The sequence below is a fragment of the Hordeum vulgare genome, chromosome 7H (assembly GCF_904849725.1).
Source record: "Hordeum vulgare subsp. vulgare chromosome 7H, MorexV3_pseudomolecules_assembly, whole genome shotgun sequence".
In the NCBI taxonomy this organism is placed as follows: Eukaryota; Viridiplantae; Streptophyta; class Magnoliopsida; order Poales; family Poaceae; genus Hordeum; species Hordeum vulgare.
This window is the reverse complement of record NC_058524.1, coordinates 609,629,935-609,646,109: the sequence shown is the minus strand read 5'-3', so window position 1 is coordinate 609,646,109 and position 16,175 is coordinate 609,629,935. Positions and strand designations below refer to the sequence as shown.

Below are 16,175 nucleotides of genomic sequence, written 5' to 3'. Positions count from 1 at the left end.
ACCTGCGTCAACAAACATGGATGGAGCGTATAGCAGATTTTGACTGTAGTATATCGTATACCCCTGGCAAGGCTAATGTAATGGCTGATGCCTTAAGTCGCAAGTCATACTGCAACCACCTCCAGGTTCATCAGGTTCACGATCGTCTGCAAGAGGAATTCCGTAAGCTGAACCTCCACATTGTTCCTCAGGGTTACCTTGTTCCCCCTCCTGAAGAGTTTCAAAAGATGAACCTTCGTGTTGTTAATCAGGGTTCCCTCAGTAACCTAGTGGTTGAACCAGATCTTGTGAGCTCCATAAAGAATATACAAAACTTTGACGATGATGTCGACAGGATTAAGAGTTATATTGCGAAGGGTAAACCCTCCTTTTTCACTGTTGATGAAGGTGGCGTCTTGTATTTCAAGGGTCGCCTATTCGTCCCAAATAAGAAGGAAAATCTCAGGATGACTGGGAAGGTGATGGAAGAAGCTCATGACACACCATTGTCTATTCACCGGGTAGTACCAAGATGTACCAAGACATCCGGCAAAGATTCTGGTGGCCCAATATGAAACAAGACATTGCACGCTATGTGGCAGAATGTGATATATGCCGGCGTATCAAAGCAGAACACCAAAAGCCTGCTGGAACTCTGCAGCCTATCTCTATTCCTGAGTGGAAATGGGACCATGTTGAAATGGACTTTGTCACTGGTTTTCCCAGGTCTCAGAAAGGTAATGATGCTATTCTTGTCGTCATTGATCGACTGTCCAAAGTTGCACATTTCCTGGCCGTCAAAGAAACGATTAATGCTAGTCAACTGGCAGATCTTTATATGTCAAGAGTTGTTTCACTTCACGGTATTCCGTTGGTAATCAGTTCGGACCGTGGCAGCTTGTTCACTTCAAAATTCTGGGAAAGTTTTCAGAAGGCTATGGGGACTCATCTGTCCTTCAGCACTGCATTTCATCCTCAATCCCAGGGACAAGTTGAACGAGTCAACCAAATTCTCGAGGACATGCTTCGAGCTTGTGTCATTTCTTTCGGTAAGAAATGGGAGGAATCTCTCCCGTATGCCGAGTTCTCTTACAACAATAGCTATCAAGCTAGTCTGAAGATGGCCCCTTTCGAAGTATTGTATGGGCGAAGGTGTCGGACTCCTCTGAATTGGTCAGAAACTGGAGAACGGTCACTCTTCGGTCTGGATATTATTCAACATGCCGAAGATCAAGTCCGCATTATTCATGAGAATCTGAAGGCTGCTCAGTCTCGTCAGAAGAGTCAGTATGACCGTCATCATCAAGATATTGTCTATCAACCTGGCGAAAAGGCTTATCTTCGTGTCACACCAATGAGAGGTGCACACCGTTTCGGAATCAAGGGCAAGTTAGCTCCTCGTTATATTGGTCCTTTCACTGTTCTCGAAAGGCGTGGAAGAGTGGCTTATCAATTGGAACTGCCGGCGAACCTTTCTCAGGTTCACGATGTCTTCCATGTTTCTCAGCTCCGTCGCTGCTTCAAGGACCCTATTCGAGCAGTGGATCACGATATGCTTGAGCTACAACAAGACCTCTCTTATAAAGAGCATCCAGTCCGCATTCTCGATCAAGATGAACGTAAGACTCGTCGTAAGGTCACCAAGTTCCTTAAGGTGCAGTGGTCAAATCACTCTGAAGATGAAGCCACTTGGGAACGCGAGGATCATCTTCGTGATGAATACCCCGGGCTCTTTCCCTCTACCTCTTAATTCTCGGGACGAGAATTCTTGTTAGTAGGGGAGAATTGTGACATCCTCGACTTTTGCTACAGTAGTGATTGTAATTAAGCTACAGTTATCACCCGCTAATGATGCCACGTCATCGAATTCCCATCTCAGACCCGCGTTGATTCGAGTTTTGTCCGGATTCAAAAATTGAAGACAAACGAAGAGTACGATATGAGTTCATTGCAAGTATTAAAAAAATATGTATATGAAAGAGATGATTAAAAGTATGTATAATAAATTGTAAAAGAAAGTATATTAAAAGAAAGTATTTAAAAAGAAAAATCGAATAATAAAATAAATAGGAAAGTATTAAAGAAATAATAATGATAAAAGAAAGAAAAGAAAACTGAAAGAAAGAAAATAAATAAGAATAGAATAATAAAAGGGATTAGAAGAAGTAATAATAATAATAAAAAAAAAGAGAAAACAAAATAAAACAAATCAAAAAAAAAAGGAAACAACCCCCCTGGCCCAACTGGGCTCAAGGCCCAGCCGGCCACCTCCCGCGCCCCCTCCCGCCAAACCCTAGCGAGAGGCGAGCCCCTCCCTCGCTACTCCCACCGCCGCCGCCAGCCCCCCCCCCTCGTGGGGGGCCCCACCCCACGACGCCAGCCCCCCCCCCCCCCCCCCCGCGCCTCCTGCCCCCCACGACCTCTCACCCTCCCGTGACTCCCTCCTCCCCCACGTTGCCGAGCCCCCCATCTCCATCCCACGTCGCCTCCTCCTCTCCCCTAGATCGCCTCCACCTCGCCCCTCTCCCTCCCCGGCCGGCGGCCTCCCCTGCCCCCGCCGGCGAGCTCCCCCGCCGGCCTCCTCCCTCCACCGACCCTCCTCTCCCGGCGGCCCCCCACCTCACGGCCCCTCCCTCCCGCGGCGACCCCTCCCCTCATCCTCCTCTCCGGCGGCCCCTCATCCTCCCGGCCGGCGAGCCGCCCGCCCCTCGGCCTCCACCCCCCCGGCAGGGGGCCCCGGCTGCCTCGGCCTCCACCTCGGCCGGCCTCCCTCGGCCCCTTCACCACGCCGGCGAGCTCCTCCCCCACCGGGCCTCCCCTACGCCTCTTCCTCGCCGGCGCGTCACCACCATCGTCACCGTCACCGTCACCGCCTCCACGCCGTCTCCACCGTCACCTTCGTGCGAACTCCGGCTTCACCGGGCCGTCACGTCACCGTCGGTGAGCCCCTCCTCGGGCTCCTCCCACCTTGTCGTTCTCCTCGACGTCCCGTTTCCGTTCCGGCAAACGGGGCCTCGATCCGTCGACGGTGGACTCCGGTAGGAGGATTTGAAGTTTAGGTTCTTCTAGGTGGAGTTGGAGCAAAGTGAGTTCTATGTCTCTCTGTTAGCAGAGAGAGAGAGATGAGTGTTGAGAGCTTTTGAGAGAAAAGAAATAAAATCAAATGTTGTATTCCGTATGTATGTATGTATGTATTCGATACCCGTATTATGTATGTGTTTGCGTATATAGGCATGTGGAGAGATACGACATTTGTATGGTTATTTATTTGTGATTAAAATGTGTAAATGGCCTAGGGTCACTTACCGGTGGGGCCAATGCACCCGGGTCTATGACAGGGAGGCCCCAAGCGATAGTTGATATAAATTAGAAAAATAATGTTTTTATTAAATAAATAAATAGATATATTAGTTAAAGTAATTAATTAACATAATTAGAGTATGACACGCGGGTCCCCCACTAAACTAATCTGATTAAATAATATTTAATCTTAAATAAAACTTGTGCCTATGACGTTCGGGACCCGCTGGTCAGTTGACCAGTCAAATGTGATGTCAGCATGACATCGCGATGATGTCATAATAGGATTTTATTAAATCATTTAAATCTGTTTTTAATTCTTAAATAATTAATAAAATTTTGAAAATTAATATTAAATAATCCGTAAGTCAGATCAAAATATTTTCAACATGAAAGTTGATCAGCAAAGCGAGACGAACCCGGATACGCGGTCCGTTCGTCTGTCACGCGTCCCTAGCATAGCAAACATGGAACTTTTCCATCGTTTCCAGTATAACCGGTAGTAGCCCGAGACCCGGAAAATATCGTCAGATATTCTTCCGACCCGTCTATGACGGATGTTCCTGCGTTAGCTCATGTCTAGCCTGCATCTTTTCATGTCATGCTTTGTGTTGCATCGGTGCTATTATTTATTGTTTCTTCCCCCTCTTCTTACCGGTAGACCCCGAGACTGACGCTGCTGCCGGATACATCTACGACCCTGCCGATCAGTCCTTTGCCGCAGAGCAGCAAGGCAAGCAAACCCCCCCCCCTTGATCATTCCTATATCGCCTATGTCTTTCTTCCTACTGCTTGCATTAGTATTTTGCTACTGTTGTAGTTAGCTCCTATATCTGATGCATAGCCTGTTTTTGATGAACTGCTACTTTCAGTCCTGTACCTTTAATATGCTTAGTATAGGTGGAGCAGTCATCCCCTCTGACCCCGTAGCTCAGTTGCCCCGCTTGTTTTCAAATCTCGATCTTTGATCGACGAGCCAGACCCGACACAACACATTCACCCCCCTTCGTTGTACGACGCTACAGCGATACTATCGGGTACCGAGGGTGACACCTCGCTAAGTACTCCTGATGATATCTCTGTAGTATAGCTAGTCGGTCGTGGTTATCGAGGGTGATTCCTCTTTCACCATTCCCGATGACGCCCCTGTCGTGCAACCCCGCAAGTGTGGGACCCCCGAGGGTGATTCCTCTAAGCCCACCTTGACGGGTACATCGTTCGGGATCCAACGAGGGTGATACCTCGGATTCCCCCGATGTTACAACCACATAGTTACTCGACCATGTTACTGGGATCATTGGTGATTAGTTGTAAGACGGGTGGATTCCCGCGAGACTGTGTTGCTGGCCTAATTAAAATGCTAATGGATTTGGGTATTTGATCTGGGTTGGTCGGAGACCTTTTCGCACTAACCGGCTACGCGGGAAGAATTATGGGTACTCGGCGTCGCGGTATCAGCCGAAGCTTTTCAGATGCCAGCAGTGTAGCGGCGCGCGCCCGAGTGGTCCCGAGATGCATCGCGCTTGTGATTAAGGGATGCTAGGACTGACGTCGGCCGCCCACGCCACGTGTAGGAGCGTGAAGGGGAACTGGGCCCATGAACCCTTTGTGCTTAGGATTTAGACCGGCGGGCTGGCCTCTCTGATTAGTCTTAGGTGGGGCTGCGACGTGTCGATATTCCGAGGCCGGGCAGGACCCAGAAAAGTATGTCCGGCCAGAGTGTTATCGAGCGTGACGGGACATGTGGTGCACCCCTGCAGGGATGAAAATTAACTATTCGGATAGCCGTGTCCACGGTTACAGGACGACTTGGAGTTGTGCCCCGATCTTATACAACTACAATTGTTACTTAACTGGAATTAGTTTGCCTCGGGATTGCTTCCTCGCAGGGAGTCGAGCGAGGATCTTTAGGCGTGACCTCACTTTAATATTGCTGCAACAATATGACTATTAATGTGTTACCACTGTTCTACTCTCGTCTATTGCTGCAAGACCCTGAAGATGCTAGTCTTCGATAGGACTAGGCCTTCTCTCTCTATTCTCGCATTGCTGCAGTCAGTCCACATATAACCCCCTTCTTTGATACTGGTGCATAATTAGAATAGTTCTGATGTAAGACTTGCGAGTACTTTGGATGAGTACTCACCGCTGCTTTGCTTCCCCCTTGTCCCCTTGATCCGTTTGCTGCGACCAGATGATGAAGCCCAGGAGATGGAGGTCCCCGCCACCGACGACTGCTACCCCGACGGTGCCTACTACTACGTGGAGGCCGCTGATGATCAGGAGTAGTTAGGAGGTTCCCAGGCAGGAGGCCTCGCCTCGTTCGATCGTTGTATCTTTGTGCTAGCCTTCTCTAAGGCACCCCATGTTTTATGTCTGTACTCAGATATTGTTGCTTCCGCTGACTCGTGTGTTTATCGAGCTTTCGTATTCTAGCCCTCGAGGCCCCTGGCTTGTAATATGAAGCTGATGTTATTTTATTTGTGTCTAGAGTTGTGTTGTGATATCTCCCCGTGAGTCCTTGGGTTTGATCGTACGCATTTGCGTGTATGATTAGCGTGCGAATAAACCGAGGGCGTCACACCCATGGGCCAATTAGGTCCTCTCCCGGGTGGGTGGCCCCTCCCGGTAAAACCCCGGAACCCATTTGTCACTCCCGGTACTTTATCGGTAATGCCCAAAATCTTTCCCGAAGCCAAATGGAACGTTCCTATATATCAATCTTCGTTTTCGGACCATTCCGGAAACCTTCGTGACGTACGAGATCTCATCCGGGACTCCGAACAACATTGGGTTACCAACATCAATAATTCAACTGTACCGAAACGTCACCGAACCTTAAGTGTGCAGACCCTATGGGTTCGAGAACTATGCAAACTTGACCTGAGACACTCTCCGGTCAATAACCAATAGCAGGACCTGGATGCCCATATTGGCTCCTACATATTCTATGAAGATCTTATCAGTTGAACCTCTATGTCAAGGATTTAGTTAATCCCGTATAATGTTCCCTTTGTCCTTTGGTATGTTACTTGCCTGAGATCCGACGTCAGTATCTGTATACCTATTTCAATCTCGTTACCGACAAGTCTCTTTAATCTTTTCGTAATACAAGATCCCGTGGCCAACTCTTTAGCTATATTGTTGCAAGGCTTGTTTGTGATGTTGTATTACCCAGTGGGCCCCGAGATACCTTTCCGTCATACGGAGTGACAAATCCCAGTCTTGATCCATACTAACTCAAAGGACACCTTCGGAGATACTTGTAGAACACATTTATAGTCACCCAGTAACGTTGCGACATTTGATACACGCAAGACATTCCTTCAGTGTCAGTGAGTTACATGATCTCATGGTCATAGGAACGTATACTTGACATGCAGAAAACAATAGCAACAAAATAACACGATCACATGCTACGTTTATAGTTTGGGTCTTGTCCATCACATCATTCCTTAATGATGTAATCCCGTTATGAACTCACAACACTTGTCTATGGCTAGGAAACCTTAACCATTTTTTATCAACGAGCTAGTCAACTGGAGGCTTACTAGGGAAATTGTTTTGTCTATATATCTACACATGCATTTGTGTTTCCATTCGATACAATTATAGCATGGATAATAAATGATTATCTTGAAACAGGAAATATAATAATAACTATTTTATTATTGCCTCTAGGTCATAATTCCAACACCAAAGTCATGTTTTTTACTAGTGCTTAGGTCTGGTTCCTTGGATGTGTCTCGATGTCGTACCTTTCATGAATGCGCTATGCTATCTGACCAGTCAATAGTTGGAAACAATTGATAGCGTGCCCTCTGTGTCCACGAATAAGTGCATATCTAGCTTTTGTCTCAAACCAAAATTATAAAATTTTAACCAACTGACATAAATAAAATAGAAACATATATGACGTCAAATTGATATATTATGAAAGTACATTTCAAAACGGATCTACTGATATTAATTTAGTGTCATAAATGATGCTACTTTTTCCTATAAAACTGTTCAAGTTTTTAAACTTTCATTTAGGACAGAATCTAGAAGTACACTTATTCGTGGACGGAGGAAGTATGCTATATCATGAACCAAACACATCCTAAGGGCATCGCCGCTTTGCAGTACTGTTTAAAACATAGGAATATGAAAATATACGTTTATTTATAATACAATGTCTTGATTGGTACATCATTGCGGAAAAAAAACATGATTCTTCAAGAGGTTGAATTACTATGAAATGTGTTATAGACCAATGAGTCAAGCAACCAAGATAGAAAAGAAAATCCCTAGGATTCTAATCCTTCAAAATTCCTGTAAAAATACTTCCATTGAATTGAAGGAGCTTTTGTATTTTTTTTTTTTTGAGCTGTGAAGGATCTCTTGTAGGCAACTTGTGGTTGGTTCAGAAGAAGAAAAAAAAAAACCTTGTGGTTCGTTTGGGCTGGGTCAGTAGGCCTTGGCTCGGCGGCTTTGGCCGTCACGGACCCAAGCAGATCGGGCCACACTCACTCCATCGCACACTCCTCCGCTCCACTCAACTCCACTCCCCAATCGAGCAAGGCCGAAGCCCTAGCTCGCCGCCGGCGGCCGCCATTCCTCCCCTCCCTCCCGCAAGAGACGAGCGAGGCGGCCTCCGTCCACGCCCTCCGGCGATGTCCCGGCGGCGGTCGAGGGGCGGGGAGAAGCGGATGGACGCCGCGATCGACCACTTCGCCATCATGGGGTACCGCAGCGCCGACGTCCGCAGCGTCGTCAACAGGCTGCTCAGGGTTCGTCTCCCTCTCCTCTTCCCCCGCTTTCCTCCCGCGGCTTCGTAGGCCGATCCGGGAGTCGACCGGCGCTAGGTCGCGACTGCATTGTACGGCCGTGGTTAATTCGGGCGCGTCCCTGTGCTGCTGCTGCTCCAGGATGTGTACGGGAAGGATGGGTGGCCGTTCCTGGAGGACAGCTGCTACCATGTGGTGCAAGAAGCGCTCTTTGAGATGCAGGAGGAGCAGGACAAGCTGCAGCTGCAGGCCGTGCCGCCGCCGCAGCAGCAGGAGGAGGATGGGGATGGTGGTGGCGATGATGATCATGATGATGATGAAGCTCAGGTGAGCTCGCTCTTGTGCTTCTCCATGTCTCATACTTTGACCTGATTACTCTGCGTGTGACATTCCTATATTACTCTGCTTCAGTCTACAGACCAACGTGCATACGGCTGTGTTGCCTTTTGTTGGTAACTGCCATCCCAAGCCAAAAAAGTAGAACTTTGCTCAATAATACCTGTCAGATGCAGTAATTTCTCATCTTTTTTGTCTATGAAACTCGTCTTGTGTGCCTTAAGGAATTTGGTTTGAGAGAAAGGTTGGTCCTAATACATCGACGATAACATTATGAGGTACAAACCGTACAATACGCGAAATGCTTACCGGGGCAATAGTTCTTACAACAAACCAGGGTACATAACAGGAGAGAAAGGGAGGGAGATGGGTGAAAACAGACATAGGAGTGCGGAATAGGAGAACAAAGGGTAAAGAAAAAGGTGACTAGCTTGGCCAGCCCGCAAATACATTTGCGAATGGACATAAGTTGCTCTTTTTTTTAACCCTGCTCGCCTAGAGTTTAACCATGGCCATGCATTGTTTTGCAACTACCTGAAGACCCTTCGATTCCTTGCTAGCAAGATAGACCAAATTACAGCGATTGCAATCAGCTCCCAAGATCTTCGCTTGTCTTCAGATTACAGATATGAACTTTCCTCCGTCAGTAAAAATGTCTGCCGGTTGATCCACATCACTCATTCGGACGCCGAGGAGTTCCCAAATACGTTTCCTTCTGCTGCATTCCAGAGCCAGCTGAGACACTGTTTCACGTTTGCTGCAGCGAAATGAGCAGTTGCCATTGTCGATGATTCCTTGTTTTTCAGAACCACCCTAATTTCAATCCTGTGTTGGACGAGTAACCAGGCAAAGATTTTGCATTTTTTTTTGGTGCCGAACATCTCAAATTTTACTGCAAGCTAGCTTTTTAAACCCTCCAAAATTCATGAGCTCGTAGCAGTTTCCAACAGAGAAGGGTACTGAGTGATTCATACGAAGGGCTCGCTTGTCCAGAGACCCCTCTTGGAGACATACTGAGTTGAGGAAGAGTGCAAGTGAATGGATTTTGTTGTCCGCCCGATCAGGCGTGATATGTCGAGTGTGAATTATCCATTCTCCGCCTCCTACAATCCGCAACAGAAATGTTAGGCCTGAGCGCGTGAGAGTAGATGGCAAGGAATTGGATATAAAAGGGGCCGTTAGTAGCCCATCGATCAGCTGTATCCTTGTTATTGAAATGACTTGTTCTGACCCATCTTGCCCACGGAGTGTTTGGCGCACTAATGAGGCGGTGAACCAATTCCATTAGAAGACAATCATTTGGAGTACTTAATTTTTTATTCCAAGTCCTACTCCTTGAATGTATCGACAGACTTGGTCCCAAGCGACCAAGCAATCAGCTCCATGGAGTGTATTCCAAAGAAACAGACCAAGCAATCAGCTCCACGGAGTGTATTCCAAAGAAACGATCTCCTTAGTCTGTCAATCTCATCAACCACCCATTGAAGCAATTGATGCATGGCATAAGATAAGCAGGGATAGCTGACAGAACTGATTTGTAAGCGTTAGGTGACCTCCCTTTGAGGGGAAACCCAAGGAGAACCCTGTCAAATATTTGGCGACCACAGAGATCACTGGAAGGAATGCCTCACGTGGCAAATTGGAGTCTGATAGGAACATCCCCAAGTAATATTGGGGAAAGAGTTCTATCAGGCAGCCCAACACTCGAGAAATGTTAGCAGCTTCCTCGTTGGTTATGGTAAGGTTGATGGGGACGAAAGTGGATTTGAAAAAGTTGATTCTAAGCCCTGTTGTGTTAGCAAAGGCATTTAGAATTTCCTTAAGGAGCTTAGCCTGATCAACACCCCCCTCCAAAATAATTAAAGTGTCGTCCGCATACTGAAGGACATGGCATGGCATCGTGCTGACGACTGGATGTTGAAGTTTCCCAACAACAACAACAACAAAGCCTTTAGTCCCAAACAAGTTGAGGTGAAACCCATAAGATCTCGCGACCAACTCATGGTTTTGACACATGGATAGCAAGCTTCCACGCACCCCTATCCATGACTAGTTCTTTGGTGATGCTCCAATCCTTCAGATCTCTCTTTACGGACTCTTCCCATGTCAATTTTGGTCTACCCCGGTCTCTTTTGACATTATCAGTATGCTTTAGCCGTCCGCTATGCACTGGATGTTGAAGTTTCCCTTCAGACACAATTTTTTTGATGACTTGCTGCAGTATGTCAACCACTACAATGAACAAAAGTGGTGAGAGAGGGACTCCTTGGCGCAGTCCGTGTCTGATATTAATCCATTTGCCTGGTTTCCCATTCAATAAAATAGCAGTCTAAGCAGTAGTCAAAAGGGACTCAATCCACATAATCCATGTATCAGTAAATCCTCTAGTTTTTCAAAGTAGAGAACAGACAATCTCATGATACCAAGTCAAAAGCTTATGTGAAATCTAACTTCAGAACCATAGCTTTTCTCTTTCTTAATCTGCAAGTTTGAACAAAATCCATTGCATACATGAAATTATCAGCAATGCATCTGGTTTTGACGAAGCCAGATTGATCATCCACTAGCAGTGCAATAAAAGCCTGAAGTCTAGCAGCCAAAACTTCTGTGATCAATTTAACAATTAACAGGACAGTTAAGCGAAACAGGCCTGAAGTTACCGGGAGAGCAGCTATTTTCTTTTTTCTGAAGCATAACCATATAGGATCTGTTGATTCTTTCTAGCTGCAGATCCCTGTCAAAGAATTGTTTGAAGAGAGAGCATAAATGGACAGCCCGGGGGTACAGAAGTTTGAGATCTATATCATTCGCTGTGGCCACTTGTGTTCCCATCAAATCCCTGTAAAAGTCAGTTAGTAACCCTCTTTTGCAGCATGAGTGTAATTTGGGACACCATCATTCTCAGTGTTTTTAGTATTATTTTTTCATAAGCGAGTGGGTGCTATGGAGTGGTAAAATCTTGCATCCTCATCTCCCAGGAAACACCAATCATTTTTTCCTCATTGCCTAACTACCAGAGCGATGGAAGGAATGATAGCTTATGTATTTCTTTTCACCATATCCCTGAAAAGGATCTCTAATTCAGTCTAACTCCATGAAAGCCAATGTGAATTTGCACGATGCTAGGAGAGCTTTGTCCGGTTTCAAAGTTTTTTTTCCAGTTGGTGATGCAATGCCTGAGCCTTTTCAACTTGTAGTATAGGATCGCAGATCGCTGCAGCATCATATCTAAACAGCCGTGTGGTAGGACTGGAGGTAGTGGTTTCAAAAATGAGAGGGATGTGATCTGAAGTCACTCACTGCAAGCTGTAGAACAAAGAATCAGACATGGATAAGTCCCAATCTGCACTCATAAAAACCCTGTCAATTTTAGTCAAAATTGGAGGAGTCTGCATTGTTGGACCTAGACCTGGGCATGGGCAGCCCGGCCTGGATGGCCCGGCCCGGCCTGGCCCAGACGGCCCGACATGACCCGAACCGGCCCAAAAATCTTGGGCCGGCCGGGCCTGATCATGCCATTGGGCTGGGCTCGGGCTTGGAAAGTGAGCCCGACGGGCAGACCAGGACGGGCTCAGGCTTGCAAATAAACTAATTTTTAGCCGTGGTTGGGCCGGGCCGACCGGGCTTTGTCAAGCTTTTCCTGGCTCAGGCCGGGTTCAGGCCCGATTTATTAGGCCTGACGGTCAGGCCGGGCCGGGCTCGGGCCTGAGTTTTTCAGTTCGGGCTTTCTCAAGCCCGGCCCTGAACCTGGCCCGGCCCAGGGAATGCCCGTCGGGGTACATCCTGAAGTTGCATATGCCTAAACTGTATCATTTCCGACAAGGATGTTCTGCCATTGTTCCTATCAGATTGACTTCCCACACAGTTAAAATCTCCTGCAACAACCCAAGGACCAGCGATCAACGGTTTGAGATCAGTTATTCAGTGAGAAATTTCCATGTTCAGTAGCAGAGGTTGGCTCATAAACATTCGTAACCCAGAACTGAAAGTTCAATGTAGCTGAAACAAGTACTGTGACAGATCTCCTTAAATGTGGATCCCAGCGCATCCTGATGGATAGAAGAGAGGTGGCGGCAGGGCAAGAAGCTGCTCTTTTAAAATCTGAGATAATTCAGTTTGGTTTCTTGGAAGAAAATGACATCAAATTTCTAAGACGCGACAGTGTCTCGGATCAGTTTGCATTTATCTTCATCACCCAGCCCCCTGACATTCCAACAACAAAAACAGATAGAACTGAATTTGTTCGACATTAATAAACACACAGGAGCAGCAAATGATGTGGATCATGACGACAGAGTTCATAGAACGGACTCGAACAACAACTGATAAACTGCAACTTGACGAAGAGCAAAAGCAACAGTAGACCCATGCAACCATGACGGGGATCAATCACTCTGACAGGACTAGCACTTCCCCACAGAACCCAGGAACATCATTGAACTGTGATGCGGCATTGGAAAACTGAAGCAGTTCCTCATCAGTGAAGGTGCATTCTTTACCGAGGAACAGCAGATCTCCAACATGCGGCGGAGGCTGGGCTTCCTGGGCCTGGGTAACACGGCTGTTCCTGCGCTTTTTGTCCTGCTGCCCTTCTCCCAGCCCCTCCACCTCTTTGCCCCTCCTCTGCATGGCCCTCTCAGCCATCTTCAACGTGCTGGCCTTCTCCCTGCTCCGTGAAACGCTTGCTGCAGCAAGCCGCAGAGCCTCTATCACTTCCTTCTGCGGCATGAACACCGGAGGAGAGGAAAACAGGTTGTTGTTGTCGTAGCCCCCCCCCCCCCCCCCCCACCGCCTCCTTTTTCAACAAAGGGTGGATTCTATTGACTCATAATGGTGCATCAAGAGGATACCTAACACAATAAGCACACACCCGGCCTCTACATAACTAGGATGCACACAACCATAATCAACACACACCAACAACTAGCAAAGTCATATAAGACCAAAGCTATGCGGAGGCGAGGAAAAAAGAAAAAAAAGCTCAAAAGCAATCAAATACACGATCGGCAGACTACAGTAATGACCATATCTGCACCAACCATCTCATGACACCACAAGGATGATGAGCTTCTTCAACAGCAACGCCTTCAAGAAGGAAGCAACAATCAAGCGTCGTTGTCACTAGATCCAACCACCAAGGCCCGAATCTAAGTTTTCACCTTGAAGAATCAATTTGTGCATATTCGAGCAATGCCTTCAACAAGGTAACGATGTAAAAAAACATCGTCATTGCCAGGTATAACAAGCTCAGGTCACACCTAGGCTTTCGCCACGGAGCTTGAGACCGGGTGCTCGAGTAGCACCACCATCGAAGTCACTCAAGTGTTTTTGCCACCACTTTTCCGCAATCCTAGCAGCTACATGCACTGCGACAACCGCTGCTCCACAACCATCCCTTTGCATCAAGCCCTCATCCACAATTTGCTTCTCATCGCCGAAGTCAACCACTGAATCTTGAGAGACGACGACTCCCGAAGATCTTTTGGTGACAACAGCTGTCATGGAGTCATAGGAGGTAGCTGCAGCACAGCCTGCAGTCACCACCACCCGACCGACCAGATCTGAATGACCACTACCAAGCCATGAACCGCGTGAAAGGCCAGCACCTTGCTGCTGTGGTGCACCCCACCGAGAGCTCAACGCACGTTGGCCCCCCCATGCCTAATCCTACCGGATCTGACCAGAAACCGGCTCCTTGAGCGCCCCTTCCCTGACCCTGAGAGGGACAGGGGAGAGCTAAGGGTCGAAGTCCATGGGCGCCGGCCCTATGGTTAACACGCTCATGGCATTAGTGAAGACGGACTGCTGTGTTGTCGTCCCTCCTCACCACAGGCTCCCCCGGGGCAGGGATGAGCGGCGGTAGAGTCTTCATGCCGTCTTCCCCAGCACCGTTGAGCAGGAGCATGGCGGAAGCGACACTGCCCTCACCGCTGATAGACGACAGTAGCAGGAAGTCGGGAGTGGCCATGCGAGATTCGTGCGACGGCTGGATGTGCTTGAGTATATGGTTACTTGATCTTACAGATTTATGATGGATTATCGATTGATGTTTTTCTTGTTGATTCCTTCACCTAGATTTGTGCGGCATTCTTTCTTAGTCTCCTTAATTTTTTCAAGATTACTGCAGTACTTACTTGCTTTGTTGGTCTCGTGTAAGATATGTTATGTGCTCTTAAACATAAACAGTTTTTATTCATACGAATGACAACATTCAACACTGCTAGCTGAAAGAAGCGAGCCAGTTGATATCTCCTTTGTTTCCTTTATGCTGACATAATTGACCAATGGTATTGTACATTTTTAGCATTGCAGTATGTAGTATTGTTCACATGGTTTTCTAGTACAAGTGAACATGTTGGCCATCAGTACTTTGTGTAGGAAGAAAACATTTAGGGTGCACAAACTCCTGTTACTTGTGACAAATTGGATTTACCTCTAAACTAATACCTTGGGCTATCAATGTTTAGTTGTGGTTTCTTTTCTCCTCCACCAACAAAGCTGATGCATGTTGTCCAATTCTTACGTGGGATTTGGTTGGTATTGGTAATGCAGCAACAGGAAGCAGCAATGATGGAGCCACCTTCAGAAAATGCCATGCCCATTGTGATGGTTGACAGTGAGGCACAACCTTCTAAGACTGTGTTAGCCGTTGAGCAAGCAGGGGAACCTTCTAAGACTGTGTTAGCCGTTGAGCAAGCAGGGGAAGTGATCCCCATGAACATGGATCCACCTGCTTGCAGAGCTGGGCCGACACATCCGTCATCTGCAGGAACTAGTCGCACAAGGCGTCCCTGCTATGGATGGATCTCTGAATCTGAGAGCGATTCAGACTATGAAGAATATCTTGCACGTCAACGGAACCAGGCGCATGTCCCAGCCATGTAGATGGGTGCAAGTGAAGCCACTTAACAGGTGCTGCTTTTTGTCATCCAATCTTTCTTTGCTATCTTTTAAGTTGGTACTATTAGTAGCCAGATTTCTATGCGTAGCCAGAGTAAGTTAGTTTTTATTCTCATGTTTTTTATCGAATAAAGACACTAGGATTTATGCTTCCTTGGTTAAGAACACAAAAGTATCACTATTCAGATTATTAGACGGTGAAATCAAAGCTTGTATGACATTCACATGAGTTTGAAGTTATGTTCTGGAAAACTCCTCTGTTGGAAATGCTAACCAGCAATTCTCTTGCTGTGGCAGAGAGAGAGAGGGGGCTGATCCACGGCGAAAGGAAGCAGGAGAACTGGACTAATTTGCCGTATCAATATATTGCTAGTACCAAGTATATTTGTTAGTATGAAGAACTAAATTTGAATGACACGGTGGCTGTAATATATAAGTAAACCATGGGCTCTGGAGCAGACTCTTTGGATGACGGACCGGTGCTGCTCCCTTGAATTACGTAAGAACAATATATATGGGTGTTGATTATGTTTAGGTACTGACAGGATGTGCTAGCCTGTGTGGCTTGGCCGTCGACGTTTGTATAAGAATCACGGCCTTCTTGGCATGGCCTGGCTGAATATGTCTGAATCTATGTGGTTTATGGTATATTTATGCTCGAAAACGTTTAGCCATGCATTACTCAATGGAGTACTAAGAATACTAGACCCGTAAGAGCATCTCCAACTGAGGCCGCTAAATAAGCCGTGTGCCTAAAAAAACAGAATTTAAGTGCTCATGCCACTGGTAGCTCCAACAAATGCGTACAAATCACCCGCACGCTATAGAACTAAAACTGCATCGCACGTTGCTTTTTTGACGACCGCTACCGCAAAGAAATCACGCGCGAAG

At 47.0% G+C, this 16,175-nt stretch overlaps 1 protein-coding gene across 1 annotated transcript; it reads left to right on the top strand.

Annotated features, from left to right (window-relative positions):
* Positions 1-7,781: 7,781 nt before the first annotated feature.
* Positions 7,782-15,932, top strand: LOC123410989. Its single transcript, XM_045103909.1, has 4 exons — positions 7,782-8,051; positions 8,190-8,375; positions 14,937-15,296; positions 15,582-15,932. The coding sequence occupies exons 1-3, from the start codon at positions 7,935-7,937 to the stop codon at positions 15,267-15,269; spliced, it is 636 nt and encodes a 211-aa protein (XP_044959844.1). The 5' UTR covers positions 7,782-7,934; the 3' UTR covers positions 15,270-15,296; positions 15,582-15,932.
* Positions 15,933-16,175: the final 243 nt, after the last annotated feature.

Coding starts and splice junctions, on each gene's coding strand:
- LOC123410989 (XM_045103909.1), top strand. CDS start 7,935: ATGTCCCGGCGGCGGTCGAGGGGCGGGGAGAAGCGGATGGACGCCGCG. Junction 8,052..8,189: donor TCGTCAACAGGCTGCTCAGG/GTTCGTCTCCCT, acceptor CTGCTGCTCCAG/GATGTGTACGGGAAGGATGG. Junction 8,376..14,936: donor ATGATGATGATGAAGCTCAG/GTGAGCTCGCTC, acceptor TTGGTAATGCAG/CAACAGGAAGCAGCAATGAT.